The 19,142-nt window shown below is 48.3% G+C and overlaps 1 protein-coding gene across 10 annotated transcripts in view; it reads right to left on the minus strand.

Moving 5' to 3' along the window:
* Nucleotides 1–19,142, minus strand: part of TACC2 (transforming acidic coiled-coil containing protein 2) — a 184,901-nt gene that overhangs the window by 17,687 nt on the left and 148,072 nt on the right. For 5 of the 10 annotated variants that reach the window (XM_081073625.1, XM_081073624.1, XM_081073621.1 and 2 more), the window contains 5 exons: nt 16,448–16,508; nt 15,067–15,268; nt 8,837–8,898; nt 7,746–7,861; nt 6,454–6,625 (listed from right to left, as the gene is read on the minus strand). In XM_081073625.1, the coding sequence (XP_080929751.1) occupies nt 6,454–6,625; nt 7,746–7,861; nt 8,837–8,898; nt 15,067–15,268; nt 16,448–16,508 (613 nt within the window). Of the gene's footprint in view, nt 1–4,066; nt 4,157–5,031; nt 5,173–6,453; nt 6,626–7,745; nt 7,862–8,836; nt 8,899–14,973; nt 15,269–16,447; nt 16,509–18,634; nt 18,671–19,142 lie in introns of all 10 variants that reach the window. The other 5 variants (XM_081073623.1, XM_081073626.1, XM_081073627.1 and 2 more) reach the window with 5 other exon arrangements.

The following is a 19,142-nucleotide window of genomic DNA, read 5'->3' on the forward strand; positions in this document are numbered from 1 at the left end:
CCATATACAGTGATTCAATATCACTTTTCATCCTGGCCACCTGGTGTTTTCAATAAAAGAACAGATGACTTCAGAATCCCATTTGAATTACGATGGAGTATCTGCATGTTAATGAACTTCAAGGTACACACACACCCTGGTTTTCTCTTACAACCAAGAACTATTTTTAACTGAAATTAATCCGTTTGTCTCTTGCTGATATTTTAAGATGAAGATTTAGATTAAGCTTTGTTTCTCTCACATAACCTTCCACTTGCAACTTTAGAGGAGCCCAAAAGCCAGAAGAATCACAAATTAACATGTGAAATGGCCACCAATCAAGAGAGCCTGGGCCTTTGGAACTGACTCCCAATCCCTCAATCCACACTCTCAAATCTTGGTCTCTGTGACTTGGTCACCGCTGTCCCCTGGGGGTCAGATCTGCAGACATCATGCCTGGGGTCTTCTGGCCGCGTAGCCAGGGGCTGGAGGTCCTGTCACTCACCAGGGCTCACAGTCCTCCTTGTGGCCAATTCCCTGCTTCAAGCCTCAGGGAAGCTGCCACTTCTGAGACCAAGATAGGACCTCTGTCCCCAGGAGCCGGACTGGGAGCAGCAGTGTGACAGGAGTGCACAAGAGTGGGGATCAGGAGTGGAGATCAGGTGGGGAGACCACGGCAGGCTGAGCCAAGGTCATGGAGCGTGGACCCAGGCTGGGCAGGAGAGCGGCCTCACCCGGGTGCTGCCCCATCCAAATGTGATAACGGGCAGTTAGTTAATTCTCAAGCTCAGGATGGCAAACCTGGGAAAGATACTCCTTCAGGAGGCACCCCTGGCTACTCCTTCCCAACACAGGCTGCAGACGATGGCCACACTTTCTCAAAACTGGCAAATAAACTGAAAGCCACATGCCTGCCCTTTGCCACGGCTCTTCAGACTGTTCTTTTGGCTTTCAGGCATCGTGTAGATAACCGTTCCAGATACAACGTGCGACAAGGACCCTATGATGTCAGGCTGCTCAAAACAAGACAAGTCGCCCCAGACCTAACTCCTTCTCCCACTGATGTAAAACCCAGGCGTCTGGAGGAAATCAAACGCTGAGGACTAACACACTTTCTCTTGCAATGGGGCCTGTTTCTTGGACTTTCTCTGGTCCTGAAGCTTGCCATTTGTTATGTCCCTTGTTCCTAAGTTACAGACACATCCTTCATTCTGTATACTGGGTTCCCATCATCCAAAGGGGGCCAAAAGTTTTAGGAATCACAACCAGTATCTGTTACATACACAAATTAAATCAATCCCCCGTGCGTCCTGCCCTGCTTGCAAAGCCATACAAATGGGACATTTAGGTTCTATCTCTCCGGGTTTAGTGTCAAATTCAGGGCTGCCACACAGTCTGCGACCCGGGTCAGATTTATCCCCAGGAGGACACAACTGAATTCAGCTTGGCCAGAACTGTGTGGATGGAAAGCATTAAGGAGCTACAGCCAGCCCCCTTTTCCCCGCAAACCAGAAGGAACTCTCCTCATTTCTCCCATTTTCTAACTGAGACAGGAAACCCCACTGCAGCCCCTCAAAGGTTGGCTGGGCTAGCTCTCGATCTGAAGGGAAATGTAAGTTGAAGCTGCTCAAAGGTGCAGCCAGAAATCACACCACCGTATTTCATGCTGCGTTTTATCCACTCAATATGACTTTTTTTCATTCCAAGTGATTTTACTTTGGTGATAGCAACAGTTTAAGTTCGTACTGCTAAAAAGTCTGGGCTGGGGGAAACGGCAGCTAAAATATACGTGCAGAGAAAAGAGCAAATTGGATACACAGCTGCTGTTTTCTCTTCCTATATGTCAGCAGTTCCCAGTGGGGCCACTGAATGTCTACATGAACAAGAAACCCACAGGAACTTAAGTGGGCTAAAGTACAGGGATCACCTTGGCTGAGTCAGTGATAGGAAAGAGCATCTATTTTCCTTGGGCCAAGGTCACTAGATAATATCTATCTTATGAAAGCGGTACAAGTTACTATGGCAGAGAGAAATGTTCCTTGCACTCCAAAACATTCCACGCCTATGGAATGTTTCTTTTAGCGTGCCCTTCTGAAATCCATGAGGAGGTAGCTGTGGTTCTCTCCGACCCACTCAGTACATTCACGTGACAATGTTTTCTAAATCATAATCGGGACACGTGGTCTGAGAACAGGCTGTAACTGACAGGAAGTCAGCTATCGGCCAATATTTGCCAACCACCACCTCTGACATGCTCTTAGAGGAAAGAGGCAGGGGTACCAGGCACCCCAGGACACTAGACTTGGTCTGAACAACTTTACCAGAATATGCTCAATTCTGCCTCACATTCCTGGACAAGAAAATACTATATTTTTAGTGGCCAAACCTCAAGCAATTCCTTCTGCCTTTAAGCCACTACCCAAGGATATCAAGAAATAAACCTAATGAGGAAAAAATCCTCACTGCTTAATGTTTTCTAAAGATCTCATTTCCATGGAAATTAAACCCAAGTTTATGGGTTGGCAACAAGAACAAGGACATTAGCAATCTCTATTTACATTCGTGTCCTTGCCCTGGGTCCCAAGGGGCCCAGTTGGGACACCCAGTGTGACCATCTTTCACTGAGAGGTTCTCTGGGACACGCCCCTCCCCCCAGGGCCCCAGAACAGGAGCAGCAGACGAGCTCCGTACCAAGGCCAAGAGATGGAAGAAACCACTGGCCCCTCTGCCAAGAGAGCTGTTACTTGAGATGGATGAGCAAGGGGCTCCATTTGGAGATTCAAGCTCTAGTTCCCACCAGGCCAGGGGACGACTATCAGGCCTCGGGCTGGTTCCCTGACTCTGTTTCCCCATCTGTAACATGGGACCTGGACCCGCCTACTGAGGAGAGATGTAAGAATCTGATCAGGTAACAGAAACAAAGATGAAGGCTAGCTAACCACAGAAGCTTTCATTTAGGGCACACTTAACTGTGTGCCAAGCATGGTGCTGCTTTCCACACGTCATCTGTAGTCCTCACAGCAACCTGCAAACTTGCCATTGTTAGTCTCATCTCAGATGGATAAACTGAGGCTCAGAGAGGTGCACCAAGTCATTCAAGACCACAGAGCACACTGGGGTCCAGCGCTGGTCCGACACACCCGGTTCCCGGGGCTGCCCAACTCGGGGTAGGGAGTGGGGGTGGGAATGAAGCGTCTCCTCAGAAACCCAGCTTACCCGTCAACCCCAAGGGGTGGGCTGAACCTCACAGGGCCACACATGTTTAACATGTCATTGGCAACTCATTCCAATTGTTAGGAAAAAATACCCCAAACTTGGAAGCCAGGCACAAAGATGTCCACATGCCCTGTTACTCCCACACTCTACTCCAGAGCAGGGGTTGGCAAACTGTGGTGTGTGAGCCAAACGGCACGCTGCCCTGTTCCCTGCAAAGGGTTTTACTGGAACACTGCCATACCCATTCATCAGTGTACTGTCTGGCTGCTTTCGAGCTAAGGTGGCAGAACTGACCCACAAAGCCTAAGCCATTTATTGTCTGTCCTTTATAGAGAAGGATTGCTTTACTGTCATGCTTTTGACCCTGGCCTAAGGGTCATCTGTGACATCTGAGGCAGACATGGTTTCACTTACTATTCACTATGGATTAGGGTCCAGTCTCAACACAGATATTAAGTTGCAGAAAATAGAAAGGTTGCAAATTGTTTTTGTTCAGTAGAAAAGCCAATTTCAGAAAACGTAAAAAACCTCAAAAGCAATGATCTTTTGGTCCTGCTTCACTGGTACTAACCAGTTTGCCGTCTAACTTTGCCATCATATTCCAGCCTTCATCTACGCCACCAGCTATCCATCGGTTTCTCTTAGTTTCTTCCATTTCAACCAGCTTCCCCGCCTGTTAGTTCCCTCGTTATGGAGTTAAATAGACTTTAGACATGTGCTCCATGTGTGTTTATGCAAAAGTACCGCTTCTAGCTTTTTGTAAAATTATACTTGGTTGAGCACCAACACTGCCTGCCTGGCCAATGGTTAGCGAAGCTTGCGGACCACACGACATTCTCGAGAGGCATTACACGGTAGCAGCAACCAGTACCTTGGTGTCCTGGCGGCTGCGGGAAGCCAGGGCAATCTGCCTGGCCAGCTTCAGGGCTTCTATCCGCATGATGGCAAATTCTAACTCCTCCTGCCAGATGGGTGGGTGTGAGCGGCCGCAGGGCAAATGCGTCAAGACAGGGCGTAAATGTTTCCACAGCCAAGAAATGAAAGGGCCACGTGAATGTGTCATGACAGGCAGGTATTCAGGGAAAACACAAGCTCTGGCTTTCTGGCACAATTAACACCTCAGCAGATCATGAAGTAAGTGTTTAATCTCCTTTTGTTCCCCACCCAAATCGCCCTTTGCAATGTCTGTCAGGAAGTATTATACATTCGAATATGCAATGATTTTAAAAATGAGATCAAAATGTTTACAGTCCTGTTCCCTTCGATTTCTTCCCTTTTGTTTGTTTAATGTAAAGTTGGCTTGCAATTTCCATGAATGGATTTGCATCTCCCAAACTACTGTTAACAAACCTCTCCAGGTTTGCTCTGAATATTCTAGTCTAGAGGATATCAAATTAAGCTGTCAGATTTAAAGCACAGAGTCAGTCATTGTTTTGGGTCCAGATGTAAGACTCAGTCCAGATGTTATCTCAATGGGCGTCTGAGAGAGCCTCATATACATAAATAGCTTGGCTCGATGGTGATCTAATACTCTTGGTTCTGTGAATAAATCACAGAAACTGCTTTTGGGGCTATCAAAACTTCTGGAAAATGACTGGGCCCAATTTTCAAATGGAAATACAAATGGTTTGTTCCATTTGCAATCACACAACTTATATCATTTTGGCGTCTTGGGTAAAGAACACCGTATCTATCAGTCTCTGAGGGGAAGTTATCTCATTTGGAATACTCTCAGCAATTCTTTCCTAAATCCTCCCTCATTGCATTAGGGGTTCTGAGGTTCATGCTCTACTGAGGTTTGGACAAACTCCCCAAAGTCACACGTGGGCTACAAACCTGAAGTTTCTGAGCAAATACTGGGGGGTTCTTTTCTGCTAAGTCGGGTTCCAGATAGTCAAGCGCGCCACAGAGAGAGGCTGGATGAGCCAGCCTGCTGAGGAGGGCATCAGCAGAGGCAAAGGAGCCCTCAGGAGCTGTCTGAAAGCCGGCAGAGGAGGACACAGAGGAAAAATAGAGGAGAGCAAAGTGACAACAAAGTTTCCAAGCAAGGACCACGCATCTATTTGCTGGACATTTCTGCCTTAAGGCTGAAGAGAGTACCAGTGAGGAGCCCATACTGTCCTTTTCCCGTGGGCTGATTCCCACATGCTGACAGTAGGCATCTTGAGAGTGGCAGGCCCAACCCCCTCCCCAAAAGCACAACCTTAGGTGCCCTCCCCACCCCCCACACCACACCCTCCCCAACCAGTCGGGGTAGGAAAGTGACCATTTACTGTTTATTTGAAAATCTCAGTGGGTGGGAGACAAGCTAGTGGGTTTTCCAGACATAACTCACCGAGAAAATAACTCCAAGTATAAATATTAAAGAAAGTAAGGTTTTGGTAAAGGTTGTTTTCTAAATAATGGAAAGATGATTTCAAATGAAAAAGTGTCTCCTGATAGATCAGAAAGCTTCAAAATGAAGCCAACTTTGTAGAAAGCGAACCATGCGTGAGTTCTTCATAGTATCTATTTGAGAGATCAAGTCATGTCTAGACTCTCTTTTTGCTCACTATCATTTCACCAGTCTCCAGCTGCTAGACACATAGTAGGTGCTCAATAAATATTTGACGCATGAGATAAATGGTTGGTTAAAATGGAACAACAAAGAGACACACTAAATCGTCAGCCTCAAGCCCCCTTGGGGATTGCTAGGAGGGAGGTAAAAGAAATAAAAATAAAATTCACCTAGAAGGATGGTCCATTTTAAATGTGCAAGGGGTTGGGGATGGGTGGGTTAGGCCTTCGGCTCAGGTCTACTTTCTCTGAGAGGAGAGGTGTTACTAGGTAATGGACTATAAACAAGAGTGATTTCCCATCACCAGGGCCCAGGAAAACCAACTATTTCCCAAAAGGAGTGTTCCCTGTTCCATCATTTTCTGCCCTCAAGAATGGAGAAGCAGGGTACAGACTGATGACAGCTCCAAAGCAATTGTCCAGCCCTAAGGGGCTAAAGTGGAAAATAAATAACCCTGAAGGCAAATCAAGCACTTAGGTGAGAATTCCCCAACCCCATTGGTGAGCACAGAGAGCCTTTCTCTCATCATTACGGTGGGGGTGGGTCCCTTAGGCTGCCTTCTGTGGTCCGGAGGATAGAGTAGGGTCCCATGCAAGGTGCCAGGTGAATGTTGCTCTGAAGGCCTGGCACCCGTGGTGATGGGACCCAGCTCGCCAGAGGCCTTGACCCCACTTATCTTGGGCCCCTCCGACCCCACTTACAATTTCAATCGCATCTGAAGCGGTGCCCAAAGCCATGGCCTCCAGCTCTTTCTGGGAGGATTTCTCTGAAACCTGCAAGTGTGGCTCTTGGTTGGGGGCCAGCCCTCGTGTGACGGGATGCTGAATCTTTGACCCCGCGTTCACAAGGGCTTCAGTCTCCTCAAAACTTGACCTGAGGAAGTAAAGGGTACCTTTAGTTTTCTCCCTGGAATTGGCCAGGACGTCCCGACTCAATCAACATTCCCATGGACCCTGGGCTTCCAGCGCTATGTTCCCAGAGAAACATGGGGTAGGTCTTGGGCGGCCATGGGGCGTATAGGCTGGGCAGCCTGAGGGAGGGGGTGGTCAGCCCCAGCCCAGGGCCTGCTGACAAGGACGGTCAGAAGCACAGATGCCGCTGGCTAAGAGGAGTTGAGCAGACTGCCCGTCGCTTGGTTGCACACCCTAAGGGAAGTGATTGGATACTATGTCTCGGTCTCCGTTTCTGCAACATGGAGACAATATACCTCTCTGTGAAGATCAAGGAGATGCTGCCAGCCTGTAAAGCACTTAACACATGAGCTTTCACTCGTGCCCAGTGCAAGGGACAGGTAGGAGAGGATGGGAAGGTCCTCATCTTAGAGTGATGCCCCACCCTTCCCAATCCAGCAGCAGACAGCTCAGAACCTGACTGACGAAGCTAATACTCGCATCTGTATTAATAATAAATGTTTACGGGCATTCATGGACGCCAGGCCTCGTGACCAGTGCTTTTCTTATAACATCTCAGGATAATCCTCCCAATGGCTTGGGAGGATGGGTACCCACCCCCATCGCACAGCTAGAGGATGCCTTCAAGACTGTCAGCCTCATTTTACCTCATCACATCCCTGCGGAGTCCGTTTTTTTATTGCTCTCAGTTTACACACAAGGAAACTGCAGCCAAAGGGGCTAAGTGACTTGCATCATGTCACATAACCAACCAGTAAGGGTTGGGGTAGGACGCAGGCTCTGAGTACTGTGGCAAGCTTCTTCCCACGGGACAAATTACAAAACGAATTTGTGCACGCGTCGCGGTGATGGGAAGGGCTCACATATTCAGCTGTTAAAGGATTTTGCCTTAGTCCTCAGGACAGCCCGTAACCAGCCCACTGCATTTATGTCTGTGTGGACATTTAGAGAAGGAAATGTGAGCTGCTGGGATACATGCAAATGAAATGACGTCAGGAAAGCAAGGTGTTCAGGTGTCAACGTGCTCAGGGGCTTGGGGACCTCTGGCCTGACCCGTAACCCTCTCATTGTGGAAGTCGTACCCTGAACATGGCGTCGGGGACTCCGACATCCGGACAGGGGGAGACTTGACCGGACTCTCCTGAGAAGTGTCAAACATAAGGTACAAGGCCTGTTTCTTCGGGGCGTCATCATCCTGCTGTAGGGATCAAAGTCATACGTCAACTCGGCTACAGCTGGTCTGAACATGCTACAGAGATGACAACCAGAGCACTTTCAATAGGTACAAATAACTCATCAGGGAAAGGCCTTCACGTTTCTTGAGCCACCCAGAAGACAGGAGAAAACCAGTGCTGGCTAGGAAAGAGGAAGGTAGGATGCAAGGGAAGGTGGCAGGCAGAGAGAAAGTGCGACTGTGTGCAGTTGGGAATGAGGGGAGAAGGATCCTAAGGGTGTGGTTTGCTGCCTTCTCTGGTGGGCAACCATGCCAGCCACTGAGGATAAACAGCGGGGCGGGCGAGAGCCCAGTCTGGGCGTTGCCCAGTCAAATAGGAGGAGACAAGCACGATGACCCAGCATAATAAGAGTGACATGTGTGGACCCCTCAGTGTGGCCGCAAGCCCTCCGGGCACCTCCGTGCCTCTGAGGGCATGAGCACAGTCCCCAGGCCATGCTCAGAACCAAATGCCCTGTGGCAGCAGGTATGAAGCCAGGCAGACAGCTGCCCATCGGAACCACTTAAAATGCAAAGGCGGGAGGAGGCTTATTGCACGAAGAGACAATCTTCAGTGACAGAAAGCAATTAATCTGAAGAAGACAGAAAATAACACACCTTGAAAACAACCAAACCACTCCCCCACCGTTTAAAAAGAAGTCTCTGACTAGTTCTTTCTCAGTCTAGGGAAGTGATTCTGCAGGAAAACTAACTGCATTCTATTGTTTTCTCCCTGAAAATGCCATCTGCAGTGGATGGAGTCCAAACCTCAGACCCTCCCTGCCGCCAGGCCCCGTTCACCCTCACTGAGCACCCAGGATGCTGTGGGCACAGAGGGCCCAGGACGTGAGGTCTGAGTTCCCGGATGCTTTGCTCCTGGGAGGCCTATGCTGTGTTTTCATGACAAAGGACAGGATGGGAAAGCAAGTTCCCTGACTAGCCGGAGGCAGGAGGACTCACAGGTAAGGAGGAGCCAATTTTCTCCATATATTCAATTTCATAGGAGTTTCTGTAATCCAGCTCTGCAAAAGAAACAGAGGGAGAGGTGTTAGTACCAGAGAAAAACATGGAAAGATTTGGGCCGGGCAGGGTGGGGCCAGGAACAAGACTAAGCTTTTTGAAAATGTCCACTCACTAGTGATTCCAATTCAGTCGAAAGGGGAAGCTCAACTCAGCTATCTTCAGACAACTGTAAACCTTTTACTGTAAAGGGGCTTCTGACATTTGGGCATCTGAGAGAGTCCCAAGGAATTAAATGTCATGACCAAGCACAGGTTTGATTGGGGGACAGATCTGAGCATTTTACAGCAAGTTTTCAGTTCAGAAGAATGTCTACGCTTTGGGTGTTAGTTTTCTCTGTGCGCCTCACGCTCGACATGTGCAATCTCCCCACATCCTGGTGACTTTTTGGAACTACACCCAGCTGTCCCTCTCTGAGGATTGAGCTCCAGCCACTCCCTGAAGCAAGGGAAGAATAGATATTATTCCTTCAGTGTTGCCTGTAAGAGAAGCTTTGCAACCCAAATTCTGCCAGTGCCTTCAGGGCTGGTTCCAATCAAATTTTCAGACGCAAAGACTAATCAAGTCCATCTGGGTATAATATAATATAATGTAACATAACATAATACTGGGTATTTCAAACTGACTGGGACTTTCGGCTCCAAAGGAAACTCCAGATGCTCACACTGGAGACTACAAACCCACCGCCTGCCTCACGTACCTGGCCACTTCCAGCTCTGCCACTCAACTGAATTGCCTGCCCAATTAACGGATTCTGAGCACCTACTATGTGCTTCAAACTGGGCTGGGCAGTGGATGTGGTGAACAAGACCGAAAAAGGCTCTAATCACAGAAACCACGTTCTGCAGCTACCAGATGGCTCTTTTCTCCTTAAAAAGAAACCAAGAAGTGACATGTGACCTGCTCAAAAACCAGCTGGCAAGAGAGACAGGGGCCATCCCTAAAGCCTTCAATTTTTTTTACATAAAAATTATAAATAGCAGTTCTGGTTCAAAGTGCCTCTATTTCGACACGTTGTCGAAGCTGTCACTTTAAAAAATGATTTGTTAATACGAGCTTTAAAATGGGACATTCCGTGGAAGATTTTCTCAAAACCGGCCAAGTCTGTGTGGTTGTGGCCAAATAAACTCCATCGACTTCAACACGTGGACAAGTTCTCAGGAGTCTCTGAAACGCCCAGGTGCAGCAAATGCATCCATCTAGGACGCTTGGCCCGCTCAAGGGTGTGAAGACGGTTTTGTGGATTAACGGCCAGAAAGACCTCACGCATCCTGACGGCCGACGCCCCAACTTGTGTATCACTTGGGAAGAACAGAGACCAGAGCCAAACCACATGCTGCTGGGCTGCAGCACAGCATCTGGGACTGGAATGTGAACCTGTTCTGGGGTCGGCCCCAGCCTAAGACACAGGAGCATTGCTTTCAACAGACTTCTGTTCCTCCTCACCTTCAAGCTGAGAAGCAGGTGGGGGACAGTAAAGGACAAGGTGGTTTTGAGGGCCTGTTCCTGATTTATCACTTTCCGGATGTGGCAACCCAGGACTATCATTTTGTTGTTCTATTAACGGCTGTTTCAGTTGAGAAGGTAATAATACATCAGCTGCCTCGTTCTCCAAGGGAGCATTATTATTGCCCAGGTATGGTTTAAGCCTAAATTATTTAAGATACTCTCCGCTGCCCCAGCACACCCCACCAGGGGCACAGAGTACTCACGATGCACAAACCAGCTCAGGGCCACCACAGCGATTTCCTGGGACGTGTGGCCCTGGGTCCGTGTCCAGTTCTGGTTACCAGCTCGTCACAACGAAGCACGCCACCCAGAATCTTAGCTCTTTTCCTGGCAGCTGATCTGGGTGAGTTTCAGGTCCCCAAGCTCACTTATCTGCCTTCTTTCCTACCTGCCAACAGGGCTTCCTTCTCACTGCCCAGTGTCCCCCAGACTTCCCTTCAGTGGCAGCATATGACAGAACAATAATGTGTGTGTGTGTGTGTGGGGGGGGTGTTCTCTGATTCCCCAGGGCAATGTCTGCGTCTGTAATACCGTCTTTCCCCCAAAATAAGACCTAGCCAGACAATCAGCTTTAATGCATCTTTTAGAGTAAAAATTAATATAAGACCTAGTCTTATTTTACCATAAGACCGGGTCTAATATACTATAATACCCAGTCTTATATTAATTTTTGCTCCAAAGATGCATTGGAGCTGATTGTCCAGCTAGGTCTTATTTTCGGGGAAACACAGTAAGAGAAGAGGTTGCTCACTAAAGCATATGCTGCTTCAAGCCGAAGAAGCCCAGTTATTTTTAATGGGTCCTGTCACATCCCAGGGCTGCTTTGGGTAATTATTTCATACTGGGGCAACGCACAGCGAGACGGCTTGACTGCTGTTTTCATCCGACTCTAACTGCTAGAGCTTTGCTGGGGGGCTAGAAAGAGAGCTGGGCAGAGCCCTTCCGGAAGGAAGTCATGAGTCCAGATCATCAATCTCAGGATCAGGGAGCCAGCTCCCTGACTTCTGACTCCTATTGGCTTGTCTATCCAGTGAAGCTCAGAGTGCCTACATTTTGCAGGATAAAATGAAATGCTGTAAGATAAAAGCCCCATGATAAGTGATATAAATGTAACACGTTGGGACCAGGTGTGTTATGGCTCATTGCTAATGTTTCTGGAAATTTCAACCTAAGTGATTAGGGGAGAAGAGGCCTTTGGAAGGGGACAAAGACAAGGTTTTCAACTCTTCTAAAAACATGCTGTCGCTCTTCTAAATGTCTGCAGTGTGATGGCAATGGTGCCCACCTCTGTTGGAGGCGGGAAGGAGGGGCTGACGTAGCTGTGTGTTAATGGGGAGAGGAGAACTGGGTGACTATCAAAGGACACCCCGATTTATCAACCTAAAACAACTGCTCTCAGGGTCTCTGGGACTAGAACAAGGAGAAGTCTCAGAAGCCATGTCGCCCAGTGGTTGCTCATCTTTTCATCCCTACAGACCACATGGACTAGGTTTTCTCCCACAGCACGTTTCAAAAGATTGTGCCAGAAAAGGGCATTTACTAAGCATGCACTCAAAGAAAAACATTTATAATTGCCCATCTGAGTTTTGAATCAGCCGGAGATGATCAGGCTCACCACAGTGGGTTGATGTAATTACAACCCAAACATGCAATTTTAATTAGCTGGGCACCTTGCGAAACTAGTCCCACTCAGGTTTTTCAAAACATTAAGACACCCTGAAGCTCTCGTGGCCTCAGGAAGGGATGCTTGGATCAGTTCAACACCCTCCTCTCCTGATGATGAAAGGACAGCCGCAGGTCACAGCAGGGCTCGTAGAGTCAGGCAGACCTGGTTCTCCACACATTAGCCCAGAAACACTCAGCAAGTGTTACCAGCTCAAAACCTGCGCTTCCTCGCTCTTACTTGGGGAACTGCAGACATCCACTCTGCAGAACTGGCAGGGTGACATTAAACCATGTATGCAAAACACTCAGTGCCGCTCAGAAAGAGCTCCACCAATGACGGCTCCTGCCTCATCAGTGTGACTCAGAGAATTCCTCCTGTAGTGCTTGTGCGTTCCAATGGTAACCAGTGTTTCCAACCCAACATTTTGTGATCCTGTGATTTGCGACTTTCGTGTAAGAGGCTCAATCACAGCTGTGGCCCTGGCCAGATTCTTTCTGGTGATCACATTAGCACCTTCAGGTGTGTCTGCTGACACTGGACTTGACCGCATTCAGTTAACAGGAAGGACAATCTGATAAGAGGGCTCTGCATCCAGTTTCTATATTCAGTGGCTGGAGGGAACCAGAGCATATCAGAGAGGTGAATGCAAGGTCAGCACCTCCTGAAATGGCAACTGCTCTGTAGTCACAAAGAAGATGAATTTCCAATTTCCCGCCAGCTACTGTAATTATGGTCGGGACCTCCCAAATCTTCACAATTGTTTTCTAAGAAGGCAGGTTTAATAGGGTTTTGTTCCAAGCTTACAGATGTACCTATCGAATTTTTGCAGAAAACAAACAATTATCAAATATGTCACTGAGCTACTTGACTTTCTGTTTCAATTTAATGTTAAAGATGAAGAAATACATATTACCACTGAATGAGGCACCTATTGACTTAAAAGGCACTATTAAAATCTCTATATTTTCTATGAAAAAAAGCATATATTTGGTCCTGATGAAACAACCAAATACACATACACCCCTAAATCATACACCTTTTGATTCTTATCTTCAATGCCAAGCCCAGGTTAGTTTCTAAAGGGTTCTCTGACATTTAGAAGTTTCTTGTCAAGCTTGAAGAGATGTGAACCAGCAGGAAACCACTGGTATTATCAAAATGGCCTTGTCCACCGCCAGTGCTCAAGCACTCCTGCTGCTGCCGGGTGTCACCCCGACCACACACAGTCTCCCTCACACAGGCGATGCCTACTGTAAAGATCAAATCGACTGTGTTGACACTAAGCTGTTTACCTTTCTCTCACAAACCTGTCTTTAGCCCCTATTGTGTTCAGGAAGCTGTGGACACAAAGACAGACCCGGACGGAGTTCTTGTTTTCAGGAAACATACAACCAAGGAGGGGAGCAAGAGACCCGCGTGCATTGCCATTACTGTGTTAAGTGACCTCAGAGCGTCCCAGACTAAGCATTAAGGGCAGGCAGAGCAAAGGAGATGTCCAGAGAAAGACTGGGAGGGGGCAGGATAAGCGTGGGAGACAGGGGAGGGGGACATTCTAGCCTGGGGCCAGCAGCAGAGGCAGCTGAGCGGGAGCGTCCCCGGAGAAAAGTGGTGGGGCTCAGGGCTCAGGTGTGTGTGCAGAGGAAAGCCAGGATGGAAGAGAGGCTGAGGCCAGGTCCCCGGTCTCTGGGGTCAGATTGCAGTGAAGTCGTCTCCAAACCCCAAGCCAGACAGTCAACCAGATAGCCAACCAAAAGCTTCCTGTCTGCTGAAAAATACAATGCCCAAAAGTCCCAGGACGACTAATTTAGATCGTCTTTTCATCTTCAAATTGTAAGAAGTAGAAAAGCATCCCAAATCCTAGAATACATGAACTGGATCTCACTGGTACCATTCAGAGACCTCATGGGTACAGCGCATACCACTGAGAGGCCTGATCATGGAAGAGCCCCCCCGAGGAAGCATCCAAGTTACAACTGAAAACTACCAGCACCTCAGCTACAGCTCCGCCCGCCCAGATGGGGCAGAAGCTCGGTTAACAGATCGTGGTTCCTAGTTAGCAGCAAAGGAGAGAAAAGGTTTTCACGTTCGATCGTCCTCATATTGGCTTCTACTCGGTTTTTTTCAGATGTTTAGAAATCAACATCTTGAAAAGGGAAATGGAACCATCAGGATGGTTCAGAGGGCTGGAACAATCCAATACTGGACTCAAAGGCCTCGCACAGTGGTGGGCGGAGGACTGGGAACACAGGGTACCATCCAATTGGGGAGATGATTAACCCCTCGGAGGAAAGGTTCTAGTTACTCCCCCATCTGCTCTCCTAGAAAGAAAGGAAGTGTGGAAGCCAATATACAGAAAAATCAGTCCGTAGGGTCATTTTTTAAAAATCTTGATTTATCTAGTCAGGCTCCACTGACTTAAGATACAGAAATTTTTCAAGCCCAAGAATCTGGCAGAAAGTTAAAAGTGAATACATGTAAGAGAAAGATATTAATAAGGAAGCCATGTGCCTCTTCAGAAGGACGCTGTCCTCTTGTTAGCAGGTCTGGGTGAACCTCTGGCTTGGGGCTTGAGTAGAAGGTGTGGCCACACGGTAGAGCGTCCTATGGAGCCGATGTACTGTGGTGGCACCAAGAGGCCCCCTGGGTAGCTGGACCTACACTGAGCATTGGCCTTGAATGTGCTCCTTGGAGCTGTGTGTTTCAAAATTACCAAGGGACATAAGCCTTACAGCCGAGAAGGAGCAAAACTCGAGTGAGCTCAGGCTCGGGAAATAGAGGCCGCCGTGCTGGCTCGTAGCAGGCGTGTTGGGGTCAGGGTGCAGCTGGCGTCAGCCTCAGGCTAGTTTCAAACGCAGCCTTAGCTTGGAGGACCCTGCGAGACTGCAGCCGATGGCCCGGTTACCTGGCTTAGGCGTTTCTTTCTTGGTCTTTTGCTCCCTAGGGGCAGAAGTCTCCGAGGCAGGGTGGGGGTCCGGCTGGCCACCAGGTTGCTTACCCTCCGTGGGTGAACTGAATTTGGTCTCGTTGACAAACGTGGACAGGTCCGAGGGCTGCGGGTAGTCCTGCTTGTCGGCCTCCAGGTCAACAGTCACGCACGTCCACTTCTGGCCAGTGACCGCCAGCTTCTCCTCATCGGTCGCGTGGACCACGGCAGAGATCACTGGCGGCGTTTCTGGGGTAGCCGCTGGAGTGGGGTCCTGCGAGGAAAAGGGGAGCAGTCTCTCCTCCCATCCAGTCTCTGCATCCGAAACTGCGCCCACCCACCAGCCTGGGGCCCCACAAACCAGAACAGGTCCCTATCCAAATCCCTCGCATGTCCTCGCACTCTGCTCAAAATGGTCCCAAAGAAACAGATTATTTCTGCTGTGAATTTCCTTTTCGGACGGCCTGTTTCAGGGGGGTGACCATGGGTTTAAGAATTTGGGATTTTGTGTCTCGGTTATTCGCAATGCTTCCGTTCATTCTATTGGAGGAACAGGGAAACGTTGGTACTGGCACCTTTATTACTGCAAATACTGTGTTATGCCCAGTGTCTCAGGCTCTACACATCAATACCTCCTGTATCACCGGACAATCCTTACGCTAGGTGGATATAGAGAATGGGGGTCTCATCTCCATCTCCACAGAGGGCGTGCAGCTGAAGGTGGGAGCCCAGAAATGCCAAAGCAGAACTGGCACTGGGACCCACGACCCCTCTCCTGGGGCCGGTGTCTCTCTGCAGGCCCTGCCCTTCCCAGGGCTGTGGCTTCACTGGCTCAGGTGGGGAAGAGGGTGATTGTTTTATGGTCCTAAATGGCCTGGCATTCATGCCGGAGGACACCCTTCCTTGGTCTGTAAACAGGGTAGAAGACATGGTTTACATTTGGTAGAGGATCTAGTAGGAGGGGGACAGGGACTCATATGAAGAGTCCAAGCCCCACTTCTTCAGGGGACGGATCTCCTCCGTCCCCCCACTCTGACCTGCCTTACATAATCCAGTGCTCTTGACACGTGCTCATTTTTTTCTCCCCACCAAATATTCATTTATCTCAACAGATTTCCTCAACTTGATACTCATATACATTCTTAGCAAATTAACTGGTTAGAATGGACTGGCACGATTGCTATAGATTCCTCTAGAAATGTCCCACTGACACTTTCCCTGAACATCTTCCTTCTCTTGGGGCACACGCTGATCTCCCCGCAAAGTGACAGAATCAAAACAGCGTCTTGCAAACACCGAGGGACCCTCGATGTAGGAGGCGAGAAGAGGGTGCTGGCACATGCCCACGATGAGCACGAAGGAAAGTTCTGCTGACTACTGGGGAGTAAAACCCCAACATCACCCTAACTCCCAGGTGAGCAATAAAATCATAAATATCAAGGGAACAGTATACCTGAGAAGGTGGATCAGAGAGAGGAGATCGTTTTGGCGACTTTTTCACCCTAAATGTGTCACTGGAAACAAAATGGAAAATGTAAACACAACAAACAGAGGTACAGAACACTGCAGAGCATACAGAGCAGACCGAAGCCATCGCCTCTGCGGAGTCCCTGCCCAAACCACCCGCCCGTCTACACCCCTCCAACACCAACCGGAACACATCCACGCCGACAGTTCATTCTGACTCTTTAACAGATATTATTGTTGCCCCCCAGGGAAAGACTCATCAAGCTGGAAATCCTTAAAGAGATGGCATTTTGGAGAGCTGACCCAGAAAAACGGAGCTAAATTTAACCAGCTGTTCTTCTTTTACTTATTTTAAAAAGCAAATTTTGGATGAGCAGATTCATGTACCAATTCATCCAGGAATGCCTGAACCAAGGTGGAGGGAGGGGACCAAGGTGCATGATATCGATGAACAGGATTCAATTTACAGACAGGCAAGCGGACACACGACTCTCGGAGCCGTGCAAACACAGGAAGGAAAGTTCTGGGTCTTCAGAGAGAATCGGAAGATTCCTTCCTATTCACAGGTACTCTGAGCTTCATGGATTCCTATACCTCTGAGCTCAGGTGAGATGATTTTTTTTTTTAATTTTGGTAAAGAATACACATAACACAAAATTTACCATCTTAAACATTTTTCAGTGTACAGTTCAGTTGTGTTAAGTACATTCACACTGTCACTCAATCTCCAGAACTCTTTTCAGGGATGAGATGATTTTTTTAAGTCTTTTCCTAACCATGGCTAACAGACGAGATTCATGTCTCTTTTCTCCCTTTCTTTCCCCTTCACATAAGTAATCAGGGGCGGTGAGGACGTGAGGACCCAGGACACATCAGATCCGACTCCCAAAGGGGTCAGAAGGAAGGGACTTTCAGTACAGATGGTTCCCTTAGTCCACTGGGAGGTCAGGGGTCACTTCCACGGTCAGAATGGCGGCTGCTGCACCTACATATTGGCCCTGTCTCCTGGTCTCCGGCTCTTGCGTGGTACAGTCCTGCCCGCAGCAAAACAAGGGGGAGGCCCTTACCTTAGATCTCACCCCCCCTCGCTCTGCTCTACACATTAACTGGATGCAGAGCGCCATTTGGCACTCAAGTCCCTTCCTTGTGTTCTCTCAAATAAAATGCTGCAACAATGGCATTCAGTCATGAAAAAAATACTATAAGTGGTTACTCACAGCATTTATGGCATGTGCCATATGAATAGTGCAATCACATCTTGAAGCACATATTTATTCATGCATATAAATATATGAACAGTATATATTTTAAAGTTGCTAAATCACTCTAAAATACTAAAGAAATCCCTTGGGCAGAAGAGAGCCTGAGAGACTCAACCCTCTCCTGGGGCTGCTGGGACCAGCTTCCCTTGTAAGAATGGGAAGGAAGTGATAGTGCTTATCCTTGGGCCCCTGGGAGCTGCCCCAAAGATCCCCCCTCGCCAGGGAAGCCAAGCAAGGGAGGTACAGAGGTGGTCTACTCTGTTTCCACCTACATCCAGCAGGGTGACCCACAGATGGCGTGCGGCTACACAGCTTGGTCCTGGGTGACCAAGGACGCAGGCCCAGAGCAGCCTGGTGATGGCTCTCACAGCCGTGGACTTCACTCTGAGCCAACCCTGCATTCCAGGGGGATCCTACAAGTCTCAGTGCAGAACGGCCCAAACACTTCTGCTTCACGTGTTAGAAAGAACAAGTGGCAGCAATCACTGCCTGTGGTCAGACTGGAGGCTTATTTTCATGTGAAGCCACAGTCCTTACAGTACTTTGAAAGCAATCGCCCACTCGTCCAATTTAAAATGAAAGAATGGAATGAGTTAAAAAAAAAAATGTATGGGTTTCAGATGAAGACATCCAGTATGCAAGGGGGAAAAAATGTTCCATTCCTGACAAGCAGGCAGATGTTGGACAATCACATTTTCACAGCCAAGCAGTTTCACTTACACTAATCACTATGAAACAGAAAAATAACCTCTGCTACTGGGAAGCCCCATGCCCCATCACTCCCAGGCCCGCCAGAGAAATATGTAAGAAGCAGCCATGGAGAGGAAAGAAAAAGGGCTTGGAAGCAAAAACAAAAGGCAGGGGGAAAAGCACATTTAGCATAAGAGGCAGATTCCATTAAATCTACTTACAACAGAGAACACACAGACATCACGTCTTCAACCATCCTAAGACAAGAAGACAAAGAAAAAGAGAGACAGACAGAAGGAACTGACAAAAAAGATAAATCTGCAGACAACTGGTTATTAACGGGTTAGGATCCAACAGCCATTCACTGTAGGTTCTGCTTGGGAGGGCGGGAAATATCCCAGCTTTCTGGAGAGGGGATGGGAAAGAAAACCTTCCTCTCTTGGTTCCGATTATCCCATAAAGCATTTGTGCCCAAAGAGCTTTGTCACCCAGTGTAGGATTCTAAGCCATCTGTACTGGAGGTGAGGTTTCAAGATGGACCTGTTAGCTCTGATGATAGAACAGAATACAGCCAAGCTCTGTGTGGGGGAGGAGGTGGTGGTCACACGTTGGCTCTCATTCCAAAGATGAGAGAACATGGCTTTGCAGTCTGAGCATTTCAGACTTCTCTTGTTGGAGGCTTAAAATAAAGTTTCCAACACAGATTCTATAGAATCTCTAGGAAAAGCC

This window comes from Rhinolophus hipposideros (genome assembly GCF_964194185.1).
Source record: "Rhinolophus hipposideros genome assembly, chromosome: 15".
Classification (NCBI taxonomy): Eukaryota; Metazoa; Chordata; class Mammalia; order Chiroptera; family Rhinolophidae; genus Rhinolophus; species Rhinolophus hipposideros.